The sequence below is a fragment of the Phragmites australis genome, chromosome 15, assembly GCF_958298935.1.
Source record: "Phragmites australis chromosome 15, lpPhrAust1.1, whole genome shotgun sequence".
Lineage (NCBI taxonomy): Eukaryota > Viridiplantae > Streptophyta > Magnoliopsida > Poales > Poaceae > Phragmites > Phragmites australis.
In genome coordinates, this window is record NC_084935.1 from 16,247,993 (window position 1) to 16,269,207 (window position 21,215).

Here is a 21,215-nt window from a genome sequence, read left to right on the forward strand (position 1 = left end):
CCCATACCATGGAGACGACTCCTAAGAAAATATTGTTCACTTGAGTCTGCTTTCTAAAATTGCATTGCTTCATACGATTTTGGATTTTCAGAGCCAAATTGGAGACATTGCTAAAAAGAAAAAAGTAAAAGGAAAAATAAGTCAGATTAACAAGATGTGCTGTGCACCCCTACACAGCAAGATAATTGTTTATTTTGGTGGAAAAATCTACAGACTGCATTCATCTACACTGGTACAATTTACATCAAGAAGCCTTTCTGGCAACAGTTCTCTATTACATGCGCCGATGAAAAACATCTCATCGTTCGCTGGCCTTTGTTCAGTTATGTGAACTACGAAAACTAACCCACTATGAATTGCGAACGCCCCTTGGAGTTTGTACATTGCGCGCACTCATGCTTGCAGTTTTCAAGAGCCTGCGAAATTCATCTAGGCTTATTTTGCCATCTTTGTCAATGTCAGCCTCCTCCAGGAGGGGGTCAATAGAGCCCTTCAGTCCTGTATGCTGTAGACAAGGAGTAAAACGTCAATAACGCTTGAGATACGTGAATAATTTGGTTCTTGTACTACGTAACAATTTAGATAAGTAAAACAAAACGAAAGCTCTGAACTGCCGGCATAACTTGGTTCATGTACTAGTAACAAAACAGGGAAGTATAGCAAACAATGAACTATTCAACTAACAAAAACAACCAATGAAAATTGGCAGTGTTCTTAAGCATACCATTCTCAGTTCATCAGATGTGATATAGCCATCTCCGTCGACATCAAATTTATCAAATGCAGCTTGAGACAATGATTGCCACTTCCCAGTATCGTGTTCCACCAGCTGATGCACATGTAGTGTCGCAGCCACAAACTCTTCAAAATCAACTAACCCATCCGTATTGCTGTCAATCTGCTCAATAATGGAATATTTCATTGTCACTTTCTGCACCTCCAATGGAAACCTTTTAACTTTATGAAATATAAATAGAAAACAATTGCAAGGAAAAGACAGTAATATTTTAGCCATAATGTTATATAGCATAGGCAGTGGAATAAGCGCTTAGTTTCAATGGGTTTTGTATGTATCAATTGAAATGTATCCTTAAAAAATCAAAGAAAGGGTAAAAGAAATCTGGAAACTATTTTGCCAAATCTCATGATCATTTTTCAGAAGAGGAAAAACGGTGTTCGGCAAAATGATAGCTTTTGCAATTCCATCACATTATCTTCAATTTTCCTGCAAGGAACAAGTATAGGTGTTTTATGCTATTACAATCATGAAATTTTAACATACATAAAACATACAGTTTCCAATTTGGAATCTGTGAATTCCATTCCTGTCAAGCAACCCTAGAACACAAGGTAGTCGTAGTACATGGGTTAAATATGCAAGGGGTCAAAATGCGCCATAAACTAGCAAAACTATTATATACATACACACATTAACAGAAACCGCCCTCGAAATAAAATGCAGTTCATTCCAGTCATCCGGTCGGTGGTCATCCGCGCTCCGCCCCAGGACGCCAGCCCGGATGTGGACATATGGCATAAGGTGATCGGCAAGCGGTCGCGGTCACGCCTCCCCTGTCCTTCGCGGTGGATGCACGGCCAAGTCCCGAAGGTCGTCCAGGGCCGATGTTTCAACTACTTGGCAATGACCCACAAAGCTGATCGGTGCAAGAATCGCACCCGCTGCTTCCGTTGTTTGGCCCTAAGGCATCGAGCTCCATTTTGCCCAATGGCATCCCGACAACCTCTGCAGAAGCGCAAGTTCGATTGGCGTCACATCACACCGGCTACGGCAAGCGTTGTTGCTCCTAGTGGCCTCACTGGTCCGGCTCTTGACAACTCCCCTTCCTATGTCGTCCCGGGGTGGCTCCGCTATGGATGAGGCCGCTGAGGCTCATGACGTTTGTTCGTGCCGACGTCGGAGCCAGCGTCGCCCCTCAACAGCAGCGGGCAGGGCTCTGACGCTGAATAGTGATGGAGGTTCACATGAGCAAGCATTCCTGCATCATGTTCAAATAGTTTCGACAACCACTCCAGACGCTACGCTGCCAGAGATGTGTTTCATTGACGTTCGGAGCACATCCTAGTAGTTGAAAGTGAGTTGTGCAAGGCACTCCTCGTGGCTGTAGTGGGCACCAGACCTGCGGTCTCACCGGTGGAAGCCTTGGAGCCCATCGCTGCCTATTTTGATCTCACTGCGAGCACCCTCTCCGTCCACCACACCACGCCGGAGGATTTCTTGTTGTTGCTGCCAGATGAGGAGTATGTGGCACGAGTGCTCAACAACGGTCAGCTGCTCCATCTACCTCGCTTCGATCTCTTGCTCAAGCGTTGGTCGCGGTTTGCCCATACTACCAGCAAGACGCTCCCTTTTCGGGTTGAGCTTTCACTGCTCAGCATTCCGTCACAAGTGCGGGGTTTGTCTTCGGTGGAGCGCCTCCTTGCTTCGTTCTGCTGGATACAAAGTGTACATCCGACCACTCAAGTTCGTTCAGACTTGTCAGAGTTCCACGTCACTGCGTGGACCAGCAACCCATCACTCATCCTGCCCCGCAAAGACCTCCTGGGCACAGAGCCCATGGAGTTCATGTCGTTTGAGGGACTACTGGCAATGCGGTCCATGGTCTATCCAGTCGAAATCCATGTTTTGGACTGTGTCGATTTTTCACAACCATCGAAGCCGCCTTCCCCATCGGCAAATGTTGGGGCAAATCACCGCACTCGTCGGCGTGCTGATGATGGTCCCTTCGACACTCCGGATAGTGGCTCCTTGGGAGAAACAAGGCTCGCTGACAGGGACGACCGCGTGGGTAGCAGCACCCTGTGTGGCTCGGAGTCGCAGCCGACGCATGGCTCCACCTCACTTGGTGCGTCCCATGTGGTAGTCGACGTGGCTGTAGCAGCTGCGGTGGCCCCACAGCCCACATCACAAGCTGCCTCCTCGCATCTCGAAGATGACAGCAGCGAGAATTTAATTCCCAATAGCAATGTTCCAGTTCCAGCCCAAGCTGCCTCCTCGTTCCATGAAGATGACGGCCATGAGAACTTGGTGGAATCAGGCCACATTGATTGTGGCACTATTCAAGTACATGCTATGCTAGGTGGGCACACAGCGACAGAGGAGGTGCTGATCAAGGACCCGATCAGCTATACCAGTGGATCTCTCGCTACTGCGAACTGAACTCCCGATGCTGGTGCATTTTTAGCCGAAGTGCATGCAAGTCCCAAGGTTGATGTGGTGGAGGGCCTGATCATCTCAATTGGTCAACCTCCTGCTCCCTTGGGGCTTCCCAAGGTTGACACGACAAGAGATGTACATGGCCATGCAATGGTATAGCAGGCAAGTGTGCTGCCTACTGAAGCTATGAACAAGGGGTGTGCAAGCTCGATTTCTTCTGTTGAGGCGTCGGCTACTCCTTCCAGCCCTCCCACTAGCCCGGATTATGCGACTGTGCCCACCTTCGTTTACGTGCTGGACCTAGACCAATATATATCCAAGTCTGCTCGCGAGTCTACTCTAGGTAGGTTTGCACCTCAGTAAAGAACCACCGATCCCAAAGCAGAGTGCAACATCGCCTCTGCAACTAATGCAACCAAACCAAACTGCTCCATCTACTCCGGTGCGTACAGTGAGTGTAGCACCGTCGTTGCAACTAGTGCAGTCAGACCAAGATGCTCCATCTACTGCGATGTGCATAGTTTGTACAGTGCCTCCTCCGCTGCCAGACCAAGACCAACCTGCCCCATCCCCGACGCATGCGGTTGTTCATCTCGCAAATGGGCATCCCCACCAACGGGTTTCTGCCGAGGCCTCACATTTCAAAGCGACGCAAGAAGTGCCCCCACTGGACTACTCTCCGAGGCAACGTGAGAATTGTAGCCGCGCATCGAACGACCTCATCTTCTGTTGAGGGCTCCTCTTTCGTCATGAGGGTTTTGGGTCTCATCACGGGTAATACGCTACTGGATCAACATGCTCAAGATGAATATGCAAGGTTTTTCTCCAACCCACTGTCGAGGGTGCACATCATGGCCTTAGCTGCCATTTTTGGTTGGACAACTCCCGACGAAGGCCAAGCAAGAGTGGTTGATGGCATCTCGATGCTATGTTGAGACGCCATGCTCAGGTCATTTCCATAGTTTTTTGATGAATACATCCAAGATTCCAGTGTGGAACGTGCGCGGTCTCAACAAGAAAGCGTGTTGTGATTCGGTTCGATTGGTTGTTAATTCTGTGAAGTCTGACATTGTGTGTTTTCAAGAAACAAAAGTGGCCAATCTCTCTCGCTATAAAATTCTCTTGATGTTGGGATCTAGTTTTGATGGGTGGCATGTTCTACCAGCCTCCGGCTCACGGGGTGGTATTTTGGTTGCTTGGAAGTCTACTGTACATCAGATGGTCACCATCCGCACGGACAACTACTCCATCCCTATCCAATTTTGTGAATATGATGAGCAATGTTCGTGGTTCACCAGGGTTTATGGACCCTAACCCGATGCGGAGAGAATCTTGTTTCTTGATGAGCTACGTGCGATTCATGCACAATGCTCCGGCCTGTGGACAATCGTGGGTAATCTCATTTATCGATCCAAAGACGAGAGCAATGTGAAACTAGACCAGGCAATGATGGGACACTTTCAGAGGCTTCTAAATGATGTTGATTTGAAGGAGATCTCGTTGGTCGGCCGAAAGTTTACTTGGTCTAATGAAAGATCTTCGCCAAGTTTGATCAGGTTGGATTGAGTTTTTTGTACGGCTGACTGGGAGAATAATTTCTAGATTGTCACATGCAAAGTTCAGCGTCCGACATCTCCGACAACTGTCCTTTAATTCTTGGGCTTCATGATAACGCAAGAGGCAAGCGCCGCTTTCATTTTGAGAGCTTTTGGACCCGAATTGATGGTTCTCACTAAGCTGTACAACAAGCTTGGTCGACTCAAGTTTCCACTGTGTGCCCTATTGAGTGTATGGCTTTGAAACTGTAGCGACTATGCCGGGCTCTTCAAGGTTGGGGGCAGCGCAAAGTTGGTAACATAAAGCAGCAACTCCTTGTAGCAAAGGAGATAATTCACCAACTAGAGATTGCTCGAGATTCTCGGCTACTATCAGATGATGAGTGGATGCGCCTAAAACTCAAGATGCATTGCTTGAGCCTCGCTTCTCTTGAAAGAAACATTGCTCACCTTCATTCAAGGATCGATTGGCTCTGAGAGGGTGATGCAAACACCTCCTTTCACATCCGTTGCAAGTGGAGGATTATATCATCACAGCTCAAGAGGAAAAGCAGCTAGCTGCCTTTGATTTTTACTCTTAATTGCTCGCCACTGCAGAGGGTCATCCTCGAACGTTGGATCTTGATGCATTGTAGCTTCTAATTCATAATCTTGATGATCTGGACGCCCCTTTTTCACAAGACAAGGTATGGAGGACTATAAAAGACTTACCTTTTGACAAGGCCCCAGGGCCCGATGGCTTCACGAGACGTTTCTATCGGAGTTGTTGGCCCGTCATAAAAGATGATCTCATGGCAGCATTGACGGCGGTACACGGAGGTGACAGTAGGAAGCTTGGTTTGCTTAACTCCGCCTACCTCACACTACTGCCCAATAGGGTCGATGCAATCATGGTTGGAGATTATCGCCCTATTAGCTTGATCTATAGCATTGCCAAACTAGTGGCAAAGATATTGGCTATTCATCTTGCTCCGAGATTGTCCTCTATGGTGTCCTCTAATCAGAGTGCTTTTATCCGCGGACGTTGCATTCACGACAACATTCTTGTTGTCCAACAAACAACTTGATTTCTACAGCAACAAAAGGAGCCGCAAATTCGTCTCAAATTGGACATATTGAATGCATTGGATTAAGTGGAGTGGCCCTTCTTATTGCAGTTGATCTCACACTTGGGCTTTGGCCTCCGGTGGCGCACCATTCTATGTGGTTTGCTCTCCACAGCTTCTACTCGGGTTCTTTTAAATGGTGTTCCAGGGGAACCGATCTCTCATCACCATGGACTTCGGCAAGGAGGTCCATTGTCCCCGATGTTATTTATCCTAGTCATGGATGCTCTCAACGCTTTGATCAACCGGACTAGAGAGCAAGGATTGTTGTAGCCACTTGCACGTTGGCCATTAAACCACCAGGTATCTCTGTATGCTGATGACGTAGTATTGTTCTTGCGGCCTGCTGTTTCGGATATGGTGGTTATCAAAGACAATTTGGAGCTGTTTGCGGATGCTATCGAGCTGAAATCGAACATCCAAAAGTGTTCGGTTTCCACCATTCATTGTCAGGATGGGGACATGGTTGTGGTTCAAGATACGCTGTCGTGTGCACTACAAGAATTCCCTTGTACTTATTTGGGACTACCATTGTCCATCAAGAAGCTAACTAAGGCCCAATTGCCGCCTCTCTTGGACAAGATCGCCGACAAACTCCCAAATTGGAAGGCGGCTTTGATGCATTTGGCTGGCAGATTGATCCTTGCGAAAGTCGTGCTAACAGCCATCCCAATTTATCAACTAATCGCTACAAATATAACTAAATGGGTTGTCAAAGCTATTGACAAGATCGGAAGGAGTTTCTTGTGGAAGGGCAAAGCTAACACGAACGGAGGCCACTGTGGGATTGCTTGGAGCAAAGTATGTCGGCCTGTGGAGCTTCGCGGACTCGGCATCCACAACCTCGACACATTGTCATGGTCGTTGCGCATGAGATGGCTTTGGTTGCAAAAAACTCAACTGGGCAGACCATGGGGCTCCCTTTCGATCCAGATAAATGCAAACGCTAAGGCCTTGTTTTCAGTTTCCATCATTTCAAATGTTGATGACGGCAACAACTCAATGTTTTGGATGGATCGGTGGTTACATGGGCGATCAATATATGATATGGCGCCTAATCCTTGTGGTCACGGTAAGCAAGAGACATACTAGCCGGCGCACAGTTGCAGATGCATTGCATAACCAAAGATGGATCCCGGATATCAGTGGGGAAATTTTAATTCATGCCATCATTGAATATCATCAAGTTTGGGATTTATTGGAAGGGATGAAACTGCAAGAAGGTATGTCGAATGTACATACTTGGGTTCACTTAGCCTCCAGTCAATACTCGTTGAAGTCGGCTTATAAGGTGTTTTTCCAAGGGAGTATTGGCTTTGAACCATGGAAGCGGTTGTGGAAATTTTGGGTGCCTTTGCAGTGCAAATTTTTCCTATGGTTAGCCAACAAGAATAGGTGCTGGACTGCAGATCAACTTGTTCGTCAGGGTTTACCTCATCCACCTCGGTGTCCTCTTTGTGATCAGGAGGATGAGACAATACAACATTTGCTCACTTCCTGTGTTTTCACTCGGCAGGTTTGGTTCAAGTCCTGGCCATAACTGGTTTGCAGCAGCTCACTCCCTAGCCGACTAACTTTTATTCTAGTGACTGGTGGAGAACAGCAGTCACTAAAAGAACGCCGCAGTAGGCTAAACTCTTTGATCATCCTTTCAGCTTGGTGCATTTGGAAGCATAGAAACAAATGCGTCTTTGATGTTCGAAAACCGGAGGGGCGGCAGCTAGAGCTAGCGATTTGGGATGAGGCTACGCTTTGGTCCATGGCGGGAGCGAAGGGGTTTTATCAACTGCTAGCTTGACGTGTTGGCCGAGGGCCTTCCTCGCTTTGTTAGGGTGTTGCGTCTTATTTCTTTTGTTTGTTCTCTTTTCTTGGAGCTGTTAAGCTCCGGTTGTTGACCGATCTTTATTCCTCCTTAATATAATGATGGACAGCTCTCCTACCAGTTCGAGAAGAAAAAAACCCAAGAAAATATGTGAATTTAAGACCAATAAGTGACAAGAGAGCTATATATAAATGAGTCAACATACCGCCTGAACAATCTCTAAAACACGAGGACCCTTTAATCTCCATGGAATATCTTTTGCAAGAGCCTGCAAATTAGGATTGACACCACATTATGATTATTGATGAATAAACGATCAATGACCACAAAACACATAGGTTCTAGAAGAAAGGGAGAAGAAGGAAGTGATTCATAATTTTGTATGTTCCAAAGATGTAAAGTCACTACCAAATGGAATTTCTTCCTTTGTTCCAAGAACAAGAAATATTTCTCAAATTTTAAAATACATAGTACTCACTCTGTAAACATCTTTGTGCATATTATTGGTCAAATATTTTAAAGAGATGTGCATTTTTTTCGAGTATCAGAGCTGTACTAGTGTTGTAATGGGAAGGAAATTGGATAATGTAGCAACGGTGAATTGGATAATCGTGGGATAATGTAGCAACTAGTCTCGTAATGGGAAGGAAATTGGATAATCGTGGGGTAAGTTTGTTCATAGTTATTATGGTGGTGTGGCGAGGCGTGGTGACTCACCACCTTTATATTGCTTATGGCGTGCAGCATTACGATGCCATTCGAGCTAAAGAAAGACCAAACACAAGGAGGAAAGAAAAAGAAAAAGAAAAAAGATCATGCCGCACTTACGTCCTCAGCTCATTATCGAACTAAAGACCCACCGGCCCACTCCACTTACCCTAGAATGATTCACTGATCCTCTCTACGAGCAGAAGGCAATAGGGCACCTCCACCAGCCGCCTATCTCCCTCCCTCCTTCAAGGCACCTCCACCAGCCGTGCCTCTCTCCCTCCCTCCCCTAGGGCACCTCCACCAGCTGCCTCTCCTTCCCTCCCTTGCCCCCACTTCTCCCTCTCGTTCCCCTTCTCTCAGCCACACAGCTTCAGCGATGGCGGCACAGAAGGGGATAGGTGGGAATGAAGCCGGAGGGCAACAGGGCAGCTTCGGCGACGGCAAATCCAGGTTACCCAACTCCAGATCTGCCTGATCTACCCCCTAACGGCCCTCCACCGGGCGGTTGACGGGCGTGGCGGACAAGGGAGCTGTGGCATTAGCATGGCAAGCCTCGAATTTCCTCCATGCCAATATAGCAACACTATGGCAACACCTTAACAACTATGAGTTTGTTGCATAATTACGAGAGAAATCTGTATTCAGTTATGGTGCTGGCAACAAAAATACAGCTCTTCATTTATAAATTAAGTGTAGATCATCTCGTATGCTTTCTTATGCAATAATTATTTTTTGATTTGGCTTTGCTTAGGTTGATAATACTACCGTTGGCTACCAGTGTGGTTTTCAACTTTGATTACAAATTCAAGATTGAGTGAACTCATTTCCATGTATTCCAATTGTAGATGTTAGGAAACCAGTTCCTTCAGAAAATAATTTAGCAGATTCCAACAAAATTACCTGCTTCAATTCTTCCAGACTTATTGTTCCATTCTTGTCAATGTCAATGGCATTGAACTGATCACGAAGATCAGACAGCTCTTCTGCATTTAGTGTAGATGCTAATGCCTACAAAAGTTGTATAAACAATTTGAATCGCCTTGCTCAAATCTCAGTCGTGCTTAAAATCTTAACAAATTATGGCACTCCAACTTACCCTCAAAGCAAATTGCTTGAAACGACTGTATTTCACGAATTGACGCATATTATGCAATACTGATATATCCAGAGGTATTTCAGATGCCTGTCCTCCTTCTCTCACCCACTCATGTGCTGGAAAGAAAAACAACATTAAACAATAAATTAATACATAAAGAAAACATGATATACCTAGGCTTAGAAAAACAAGTTAATATTTTTTCTTAACGACAACTTCATGTAACTAATAATGTTATCAGATTGCAGCAATAGGTGAGTAGAACATCAATTGCTATAATATAATTAAACAGTTGAGTCATTAATAATAGTAGCATACTAGTTATGTATCAATAATGTAATCAGATTGCAGCAATCCTTGGTTACTGCACCAATTATGCCCGACTGTGAGAAATGACAAAAGATGTTTCTAAGAAGGGTCATAAAGGTCTAAACATGCTATTTTTATACGGCAAAATTAGATGGATACTATTGTAAAAGTGCTCATATTGGAACCATCGGCTGTGAGGATGACAATGGGCCTGAGGATGACATATAGGCCTATGGTATTTTCCAACCCCCACCCCTCCACTCCCTCCACCCCAGACAGCATAAGCCTCTCCACTCCCTCCACCCCAAACAGCATAAGCTAAACAACAAGTCATTTGCATTAGTTAAGAGGCTGCAAACCCATCTTTAGGTCTCACTATACAACTGAATAAGGTGGTCGGATCCCTCAACTCTCCATCCTAAAGGGGTTACTGGTATGTCCCTCTAAATATGATCCATCTGAGAGCTATCCAGCCGTCATGTTGGGAGCTTACATCATCCTGAATGGGTTTGTACAAGGTACACTAACCAGATTAGCAAACTAAAGAGATCAGATGTTCCAAAATGGTCCATAGTCACATACATAACGCCTGCGCAGCAGTTAGTCTTGCACGAGGATCCTTAACTAATAACTTCTGTACAAAATCTTTTGCACTTGGAGTAATGTTTGGCCAAGGCTTGCGGCGAAAATCTGGCTTGTTCTTCAAGACCTGCAGTAGAAACAAAATAGCACTATCGGTACAAAATAATCAGATGAGTCATAACTATGTGCAGCTACTACTTGAGTAGAGCATAAAAAAATATTCATACTTTTGTACATGCAAAGCTTCTGTCTAGGACCACTTCCATAGTTTTGTTAGAGCCTTTGGGCCAGGAGAGAAGAGATGAACTAGGATTGTCTCCACCTAGAACAACTATCTGTGCTAGCATTTGTGGAAACTAACAGGCTTCTCTAAGGATTATTAGCTCCTACACTAATCCAAATAATGCATCCTTGGATTACATAACTCTTGGTTTTCCTCTGTAGCTTAGCTTTAGGAAAAGAAAAGAATTTACGCTTGAATTTTCTAGACCCAACTTTGTGAACATATCATGAGAACATGTAATGCCCAAAAGATAGAGGAACTGAGCTAGAGGGTGTTGATGTACACCTAGACTACCTAGGTTCGAGTTCTCTTCAACACGAATTTGGGTGCCTATTTCTTCTTATTTATAATGCCACCTAATTCCTCCTACGTTGGTCGAGTTTTTTTTTAATCCCAAAAAGATAGCTTGCTCTTTGTTTGTATTCATCTCTAACTTATAATTCATCCTTTAACTTGTCGTTTCCTGTAAACTTTTTGTCAACAGTATCCTTGCAATTCCTGTGTTTTCTAAGGCATGGAAAAAAGGGAATAGGAGTGCTAATGCTTTGTTTAATCTTGTCAAGTACTTAATTGTTCTACCCCAACACATGAAGCATGGGTAATTAATGTAAAGGTACAAACATCTGTTTTTGCGCAGATGTCAAACTAATATGTTGTGTGAAATGAACCACTCGTCAAAATATTTCACTACATCTTTATGATAAGTTAGCCTATCTTTTTGGATTGGTCTCCCACGAAATAAAGCATAAACTTCTGAATGGTATTGAATTTTAATCTGTATTCAATTAGAAATCAGGAGGAATGATATTAAGATAATGTTGCAACATTGAACACAGTGAAAAATTATCAATATGAGACATGTAAAGGAAGCATTTTTTAAAAGATATAAACATGTAATAAACGGTTACAGGAAAGTTTAGGCAAAATAACCTCTTTAAATATTCCATCTTCAGTTTTGTCCCAGAAAGGCCGTCTTCCGCACAACAAAATATAGGTTATAACGCCAATACTCCAAACATCAGATTCTGGCCCTGACTTACGCTTGAGTACTTCTGGTGCTACATAGTAGGCACTTCCGACAATGTCACGGAATTGCTTCCCTGTGAGTGCACACAACAATATTTAAATGCAACCTAGAGAGCGATTTCTGTAACTCACTCTTACACGAATCAAGTCAAACAAGAAAATTATGGAACAATATGTTACAACATACATGCACACACCTGGTCTTATGAAGTCTGAAAGACCAAAATCTGTAGCCTTAAGGGATGAGTCCTCCTTTGTTGATTTGAATAGGAAGTTCTGGAAACAGAAAACAATACAACAATGAAATTATTAGCTACTCTTGATGACAAGATTCCATCTGGTACTTTCAATGTATACCTCAGGTTTCATGTCCCGATGAACCAAACCATGCAGGTGGCACTCAGCTGCAACCTTAAGCATCTGTCGGACAATTACAGCGGCATCTTTCTCACTATAACGGCTATCTTTCCTGTTAGGGCACAAAATATGTGAGTTCAATGCAGCTGATATATTTGTCATACATCTAAACAGAGGCACGTGTACAAAGCATAACAATGTAACACATGAAACTATGATGTTTTTTTTTTTTTGGTTGAAAAGTGACTAAGATCGTCTCAAGTTATCAATACATGATATACATCCATATTATATCAACTCCTTACGGTGTCGGGTATTGCAATGCTCTGCAGTGCAGTTTACATAAGCTGAAGTGAGGTAACAGATGTCCACAGCGGGTTGGGTTATTCAAAAAGGCACTAGTCTTCACAAAATAAATTAATGTTTGCATGTTTAACTCCTACCAAAAATGATCAAAATAACAAAAAAATCAAAAAGTTATTTCAGTATGAACTCTGAAATGAGAAAGTCTATGTAAAAAACAACACTAGTTGAACAGAGATAGTAACTATATTATCTCAATATTGCACATATAAGTTAACAAAGCAAGAACAAAGTATGCAATATTTCTGCGATAAAGGTAGAAGTAAGAAGTGTCACAAACATTTAAAGGTTATGATAGTTCTTACTTGGCTAATATCCGATCAAGTAACTCACCACCCTCACATAATCTGTCAAAAGGAAGGCATCACAAAGAGTCAGATATTATGTTAGTTTGTATGGTGAGACACATATAGTAATGAATGGGAAACATCAGAATTCAAAATTGCTTGCCAACTAATCTGGTCCCTGTTTCTTTTATCCCAAATTCAACGTAAACCAAGTATTATTCTAAATCTTCTCTAGGGAATCCAATGTTATGCGAGTTTGCATGTGATGCCACCGATTCATGTCATCAAACTCTCGACTGCCCCAGGTGTCACTAAGCTCAACTACTCCATATAAGTTATCAGAAAATTTTCTATAAGAAGCATAAGCAAACATCAGAATCCAGACCGTCCAAGTTTGATTGTGGCTCCTACAGAATCCAGGACCATTCAGAGTGCACACATACCTAAGTTATAAATGAAACAACAACGATTTCAAGAATATTTGAGATTTTCCAAAACTTACTCCATAACAATATACACATAATTATCATCTTCAAATGCATTGTAAAAATGTACAACATTTTCATGCCCTTGTAAGGCCTTCAATATTTTAACTTCTCGCTTTACGTCTTCAACGGCAACAGGAAGGACCATCTGCAAAGAAAATAGCCCGTACATTCGAAGTTAATGCAGTGCCCGTTATTTTTAAACATGAGTTAGTTCTGTACTTTTCTTGATACTAAAAACAAAATACACCGATTATGTTGCATTGATACAGAAATGTCACAAGAAACAGCTGCCAATACACATCAGAGACCACCAGGGCCATATATTGACATCTATCAGTGAGGCAGATGATTATTTTTTTGGATCTTCTGATACAGCCTAGATGTTGCTTTATTATAAATCAAAGAAATAGCGGTTATTTCCATTTCGAGAAAAATGGAAGAAAAAACGCACAATATGTTTATAATACATATCCAACACTTTTGTGGCATAAGGCCCAACCAGAGCTGCAGAACTGAAGCAGATACTGGGTCATGAGGGAGGAAAGGAGCGTACACCCAGTCAACTTAAGGAAAACTTTCGTCCAAAAAAAAAAAGAAAACTTAAGAAAAAAACTAATAACCAATCTACATCTACTGCATTACCTACATGAATAATTTGTTATTTGGTATGGTCTGACATTGTCTTTGACTCTTTGTTGATTAGAAGCAGAAATAATTGTATTGTGAATATATCAAATTGAAAAAATAAACACACACAAAGTTAATCATCCCTTTATTATCATGTATATGGTGCCATACTTATGTACTTGTGGCAATAAAATATTTTTGAGTAAAATTGGATCGCAGCAGTGTAAGAGTGCAAGTGGTGCAATACATGTTCATGGTAGTTTGCTTGCATTTATGCTAGTGAATTTCCTTCAAAATCTTGAAAGTTACCTCTGGTGATCCTACGATTTGCAAAGCATGTGGCTCGCAAGCATACTTTTAATGTTTACCACTCTGTTCGAATTATGAAGGAGCATGCCATCAAATGTGCGTTCCCGCTCAGAGACATCACCTTTTCTTTTCAAACAAACAGACTTCAAACAACATAATCAAAGCCATATAGACATGCTTCGGCATAGAATCCTTATAACCCAAGCCGATGTGTGGTAGTAAGTCAGGCTCTCCACTGTTGTAAAACAAGTTTGTATATATTCTAATAAGTTGGCAGATTGACACTAGTTATGATATATACTTAACCTTCAGAAATCGGAACCAACCAAAGATACCTAACTTACCCACATTATACTCATACAAAAATACACACGGCTGTTTAGATGACAGAAGATTCACTGGAGGCTTTGTTGTGTTCCTTGGAACAAATCTCATATCTTGGAATGCGTGAAAACAGGCAATAGTATCTAGGTGTAGTACCAAAACAAAGTATAAAGCTTTAGCCAATGCAACAGCAGAGGTAATGTGGATACAAACCTTGCTTGATGAATTAGGAATTCATTCTCCTAAAGCAGCTCATCTATGGTGTGATAATATTGGAGCTACGTATCTCTCGGCAAATCCCATTTTCCATGCAAGGACGAAACATATTAAAATGGACTATCATTTTGTCAAAGAATGAGTTGCACAAAAATTGTTGGATATACAGTTTGTACCCACAGGAGATCAAGTTGCTAATGGTTTCACCAGACCGCTGTCAGTTCGAGATTTAGAAGCATTTAGACACAATCTCAACTTAAACAAGTTATGATTGAGGGGGAGTGTTAGAGATAAGAACTATTGTACTGTTTGAAACAGACCAAGTTGGATTCGATCGTGAGTTCTAGAGATAGAATAGGCTCGGATGAGTTCTTGACCGAATCATGTTGTAAGTCTATCTGTAACCTCTGCTGCGATTGGTCAGCCAATATAATTACATCACGCGGCCTCGAGAGGTGATAACGCTTCCTAATAAAAAAAAACTTGCTCAAATTAGCAGAAACAAAAAACCGGAATAAATCGGTACGCCTCTATTTGGGATTCCTGATCCTGTTAATTTGCCACGTGCAGTTTCCAAGGGCAATCGGCAATTTGTGCCAACAGCAACGTGCAGTGGCTGCCGCTTCGCATTTGTAGGACTGCCGATTCCCGCATTTCGCTTTTGCCCCGAGCAACCACCCCACGTGCGAAACGCGAACCTCCCCACAAGCTCGGCCAGGATAGCCCAGCTGGCGCGACGTGGCCCGAGGCGTGCGTGGCCCACCCGTCAGCCACCGACACGACCCCGCGAAAAAAAAAACGAACCCTCGCTTCGACCACGGATACGATACCTTGTTCTTATCGATGCGCTTGACAGCGACACGCTCGCCGGAGCCGCGGTCGACGGCCGCGAAGGTGTACCCGAACTGGCCGTGACCCAGCAGCTTCCCCAGCGCGTACCGTGCCTCGAAGTCCTTGTGGTAGCCGAAGTCTGTCCGCTTCCCGCACGCCACGATTCCCCTGCCCTTCTTCCCCTCCTTCGCCCCCGCGGCCGCCGCGCCGCCGCCGTCACCGGCGGGATCGGTGGTCCGGGCAGAGCTGGAGGAGGTGCAGAGGCCCATTGTCGCCGGCGCCCGGTCCCAACACAACCATCAATGTGGAGGGTCAAAGCAGGGGGGAGGGGGAGGGGAGGGTACTTTTGTAGTCTGGTGACCAACCCTCTTCCTCCACTGTGATTTCGCTTGCCGTGCGAGTAGGAAAATGGCGGTGGCCCCGTGCCGCGACGGCTTGTTGGTTCTCGCTTGCGAGGATGACGCGTGGGGCCGAGTGCGGTGGTGCCGCTTGGCGGTGGCACAGCGGGTGGTGGGACGGGTGAGGTGAGTTGGGTGGGGGAGGGTGCGGGATGACGTGGAGGGGAAATGAGGAGGAAAGGAAGGGGACGCGATTTGGTGTGGGTGACTTGGTACTGGTCGTGTCGGGTCGGGCCATGTGCATGGTGGGTTTTTTTTTTCTTTAAATTTGGAGGCACCAGCGTGGTTTTGCGTCTTTCGCATAGACTATTAATTTATGTAAAATAGTCCGTGTAGTATTTTCAGGAAACATTGCAACATACCTGTAAAATAGAGAGATTGCAAACTTACTATATTTTAAGGTTCCTCCAACCCAACCGTACAAAATTGTCAGCAAAACTATCTTCTAAAATGTCTCTAGGCTTATTAATCCAAACAGGATCTTAATTAGTTCTAAAATGCCTCTAATCCAAACTTTCTTCTTAAATTAATTGTTTCTATTTTCTATTTTACTTGAGACCAATTTGCTCTTTTCTTTTAGTTGGAACACTGACGAGTGTCTGCAGTGCACGTGCTAAAGGGGGCTAAACCTACTGGGACGCAAGAAGTGTAGGTCAAATAAATTTAGTAAATCTCAGATCTGATGATTCTCATTTCCTATTCAAAAAGGCGCTGCAAACCTTCAAAGGATTCATCAGTGTTTTTTATTGGATTGAGAGCATGGATTGGTCATGTTGATTGTTCGTTTAATTGGAAAATATTTATCGTCCGGATACTTATTGGTAGTGGTTGCACTATTTTTTTCTTTTTTCTTTTTTGCAAATTGTGGTTGCACTAACCCACATTTCGGTGTTTTACTGAACTTAGCAGGAGTCAACCTTTCCACCAAGGTGTTTGACTTCATCTCGCCAACCAAATTACTACTAGAACAATTATGGGAACAAAACTAAGGAGATTAACTCAGAACGTCGAAGATACAAAACTAACACTAAAATAATTTTTACTCTGTCTAATATGGAGAATAATTTCTTATCATGGAAATAACTACTACGGCGGCAGGAAGACACTTTAGCACACTAATCTCATATATTTTGGTCATTGGAGAGAGATTATTGTAGGATCGAGAATGATAACTAGAGTAAGCGAATAGATGTCTCATTAGTTTTTCTAAAACGAATGGTCTTCTCCTATTTTATCACACAACGTATCTCAAAACAAAGCGGAAGCAAAAATAAGAAAGAATCAAGTTGCTATGAAAATCTCCCATGAAACAAATGACTCCCGTGGTTGTATATGAATCATAGGCTCAATTGACACTCATCTTACGAGTCATCATCACATAAATATAGCAACTTAATGGAAGAAACCTTTGCTCCAAAGAGAATATCACAGAAAGGAAAAGTTATCTAAATTGATGATTTAAAGGTAAGGGAATTCAACACCCACTTATATGCATTTGTATGTAAATTTTATGCCTTTAGTAAAAAGAAGAATCACTTTCTAAGGTAAAAAAATCTCAGCTTGTCAACCAAAATGAAAATCACAATCAAAAAGAAAAAACTTGTAACAAAACAAGAGAGTGAATAGAAGAAAACTAGAAATAGATGAAGACAAGCATTGTAGGAAATATGCACTTCATTTCTTGTAAAAATCGGCTATCTTTACGATAGATTACAAGGTATGTTCCTCATAAAAAGCTTTACCCTATTACAAAGCATAAACTCTCATCTCTCCTTTTCTCTAAAATCTAGCAGTTAAAGCTCAAATGGCTAGCTGAAGCCTCCCACACAATCATATTCCTCTATTTATAGGTATAGGAAGATAGCTTAGCCTTTAAATTTTCTTATTTTCAAAATATTCATCCTTTCCAATGGCCTTCTACCTCCCAGTGTGAAAGGATCAAATGGCCCAACAGAAATGTGAATTAGGCAAATAAAACTTCTACCAAAATCTAGAATAAATAGCAAACTTAGCCTAGATGAAAGAAAATACGACTATACGAACAAACTAGGAAAGGACAACAAAACAAGCAAGTAAAGATACTAAGAAAACGCGGAATTGAAAGCTTGTAAGAATGTAAATGCTCAAATTAAATTGTGGAATAGTAAAAACATGGATAAGAGAACACCTAAATTTTTTCTGAGGTATAGAGGAGTTGGCACTCCTCCCTAGTCCTTGTTGGAGCATCCATCAAGGATATAGCTCCCTTTAAACCCAGTCAGCCGATCTGCCATGTCAGCCGCCACCTCATCTAGGCATGTCATCATATTTGCTGACTTGTCATCCCAGTCAGCTTGCCACATCAGCCAATCAGTCCAGTCAGCAATTCTTTTTCTTTTTCTTTTATTTTCTTTTGTGATGACGTCCATAATCCTTCTGTTGACATCATAAACCTCCTTTTTTAATAAAAAATAATTCAAGAAAATAGCACTTTTGCAGAAAACTCCTGAACTTTTCTGTATTTATATAAAAGCCCCTATTTTTATAGTTAAGTCCCTAAAATTTTCTATATTTACAAAAAGGCCCTTACCTTTTCTGTTTTATTCAAAATAAGTCCATTTATTTTTCAATTTTAACCATATACTTGTTTTAGCGTAACTTTCTCGTTTTAGCTCCTATTTGAGTGATTCTTGCTCTCAAATTTTTCTAAAACATGATCTATCCAACCATGCTAGTTTTAGGTACTAATCCTCACATCTCTATAGTAGTTATCTCTTATTAACATCTAGAACCCTACAACCTTATCTTTCCTCGTAAAAACGTCAGTCAAATTATGTTCTCTTGGTCCAACCCAATCAAAGATCTCGTTCTATCGTTCTATTCCTATTGTTCTTGAAATTTGGAGTGTATTGGGTGTTTATTCGATGTTGATTTTGTCGATAACGCTTTGGATCTGTTCGAGGGACTTCAAGACCAAGGTTTCGTCAACACTGAGCAGCATTGAATAAAAGGCAAGTGTATTTCTTGATCGTCTTGAACCTATGTTTTAAATGTTTTGTTTTACAAATTACATGCAATGTCTATCAATATGATGGGTAGTCACCTATGTTAGGGTTTTCCCTAGTCTTTCCCTTATCATCCCTTGGAACTTAAGGGTTTATGGTTAGGTGTCTTTTATGAGTAGATTGCTTAGCCATGCTTTTGGAATACTGGGAAGTGTCATAAACTTGACTAATGAACATATGCAACAATGATGGTTAACTTGTTAATGGTTTAGCAACATAGAACCTTAGGCCATGAGCAAAGTGGTTGTGATGGTTATTATGGTCATGTTGTTAGTTTAGTGTTTGCTCAAGTAACCTAATTAAGAACCGGTTCGTGGAGCGACAACCCTAGAAATAACGTACCAACCACGAGCTCTTATAGGGGGCCTGGCTTATTAATTAGTGGATTTCAGTTTGTGTGTGCCAAACGGTAGGAGTGGATCTGTGGGGATGACTCTTGAGCCAGAGCAATTTGATTAGTTGTAGTGGACGTTTGTTTGGGGAAGGGATCTTCGATCCTCCGAACCATCTGGCGCAAGAGGGGGCTTCTAGGTTGGAAGGGGATTCTGTAAACCCTGATGGTGAAACCTCAAGGGCATACACATACTGGGAGAAACTTTGTAATATACTTGTAGCGATCTCCTAGCCACACACCTTAGGCACTGTGAGATGTGCCCGATCAACACTGGGACTTTAGTCATCTGCTCGTGGGTGATGAAATCACATCTCGTGGGTAAAGTTGGATAACCTATGCATAGTGTAAAATCTGATATATCAGCTGAGCCTGCGGTCATGGGAGACTTGGATCCTCACATGATTAGATGGGTTTGGTTTGGTCGTGGTTATGGTTATAGTGATGGTTATGGCTTACAAGATGGTTAGCTTTGGGTGAAGTCTAACGGTTGGATTAATTGGGTTACATTCATTGAATAATTGCTCAAAGTTTTCAAGTTCAATTGTTTTCTTTACTCACATTTACGCAAATATACCATGTGTTATCATATCCTTGATTTAAGCCTGCATATCATTATTCTCCTTTACACATGTTGAGCGCGTCATGTGCTCACACTTGCTATTTTTCCTATGCCATGCGACATGTGTGATTCTGCTCAATGAGTGAAGATGTTAAACATTATCAAGATGAGGCTGTGATGTTCTACACGCGTGTCTCTAGGTCGGTTGCCTGCGGTGTTGTTAAGTACTAGTGCTTCTGTTCCACTGCAGATATCTTCATAGAAGATAATATATGTCGATTGTTGTAAGAGTTAGTATTTATTTAATAAAAGTATTACTTTTGTTACTTCATCTGTGACATCCTTATGTGTGTTGAATATCCTAGGCACACATAAGTCGCATCTGGTTTTGGCCGTTAAAAACGGGTGTGACAGCTGAGGCTATTAGCACCACTTGCTATATCTCCAATCGGATTTTCTTGTACCCAATCTTGAATTTGACTTCTTATGATTTTGCGCTTTGAGAGGAAGCCGAAGGTTTCGCACTTGAGAGTTTTTGGCTATCGGTGCTTCATCCTAAAGTGTGGCAATTTTGACAAGTTTGAGTCGTGCTCTTTCGATAGGATTTTCTTAGGGTATTCTCTTCTTACAGGGTTTACAATCTTAACACTAACACCATCATGGAATCTTGTGATGTGACTTTTGATGAATCAACCCCGTGTTCTAGTTCTACTTTTGAGTATGCAGCTAAGAAAGAGATTGGCGAAAGAATCTTTGTAGATGGCGACCATTCAGCTCTCGGTGATGATAAGAATGATCCACTACTTCCTTCCATCACACCTGCTCCTGAGCTGTCTCCTGCTTCTTCTATACTAGCAGAGGATCCTACAACCTCTACTTCCACTTTAGTTGCTTTTGAGCCTGCACCAGCTATGTTTGAGGGGAGGTAGTCTCACAACGCGAGGCCCCTCGACACATTCAGTGGATAGACCCCCTTGACAGATGATCGATGATCTTGTTGAGAGGGTAACAAGATCCAAATCTACTCATCATGCTTATTTTATTGATTCTACATTCGTTACTTCTTTTGAGACTCATGACGTTGGACACACTCTTTTAGATTCAAATTGGGTAATGCCATGCATGAAGAAATATAAAACTTTGAGAGAAACCAAGTTTCGATCCTTATAGAACCACCCCCAATATCCACACCATAGGCACCTAATAGGTTTTCAAAAACAAACAGGGAGGATGGGTCTGTAGTGAGAAACAAGGCTAGACTTGTGGCTCAAGGTTTCACTCAAATAGAGGGGATAGACTTTGGAGAGACCTTTGCACCAGAAGCTATTAGGATCCTCCTTACATTTTTGGCA

The 21,215-nt window shown here is 42.5% G+C and overlaps 1 protein-coding gene across 2 annotated transcripts; it reads right to left on the reverse strand.

Moving 5' to 3' along the window:
* Positions 1 to 111: 111 nt before the first annotated feature.
* LOC133892406 (calcium-dependent protein kinase 18) lies at positions 112 to 15,812 on the reverse strand. Of its 2 annotated transcripts, XM_062333158.1 has the most exons (12): positions 15,468 to 15,810; positions 13,176 to 13,306; positions 12,692 to 12,733; positions 12,024 to 12,135; positions 11,864 to 11,942; positions 11,571 to 11,740; positions 10,358 to 10,484; positions 9,467 to 9,582; positions 9,271 to 9,378; positions 7,865 to 7,927; positions 725 to 898; positions 112 to 505 (listed from the first exon to the last, which is right to left on the reverse strand). In XM_062333158.1, exons 1-12 carry the CDS (start codon positions 15,735 to 15,737, stop codon positions 350 to 352), a joined length of 1,548 nt encoding a protein of 515 aa, XP_062189142.1. In that variant the 5' UTR covers positions 15,738 to 15,810; the 3' UTR covers positions 112 to 349. The 2 variants fall into 2 exon arrangements, with proteins under 2 accessions (XP_062189142.1, XP_062189143.1); XM_062333159.1 differs by lacking the exon at positions 7,865 to 7,927 and having other exon boundaries at positions 15,468 to 15,812.
* Positions 15,813 to 21,215: the final 5,403 nt, after the last annotated feature.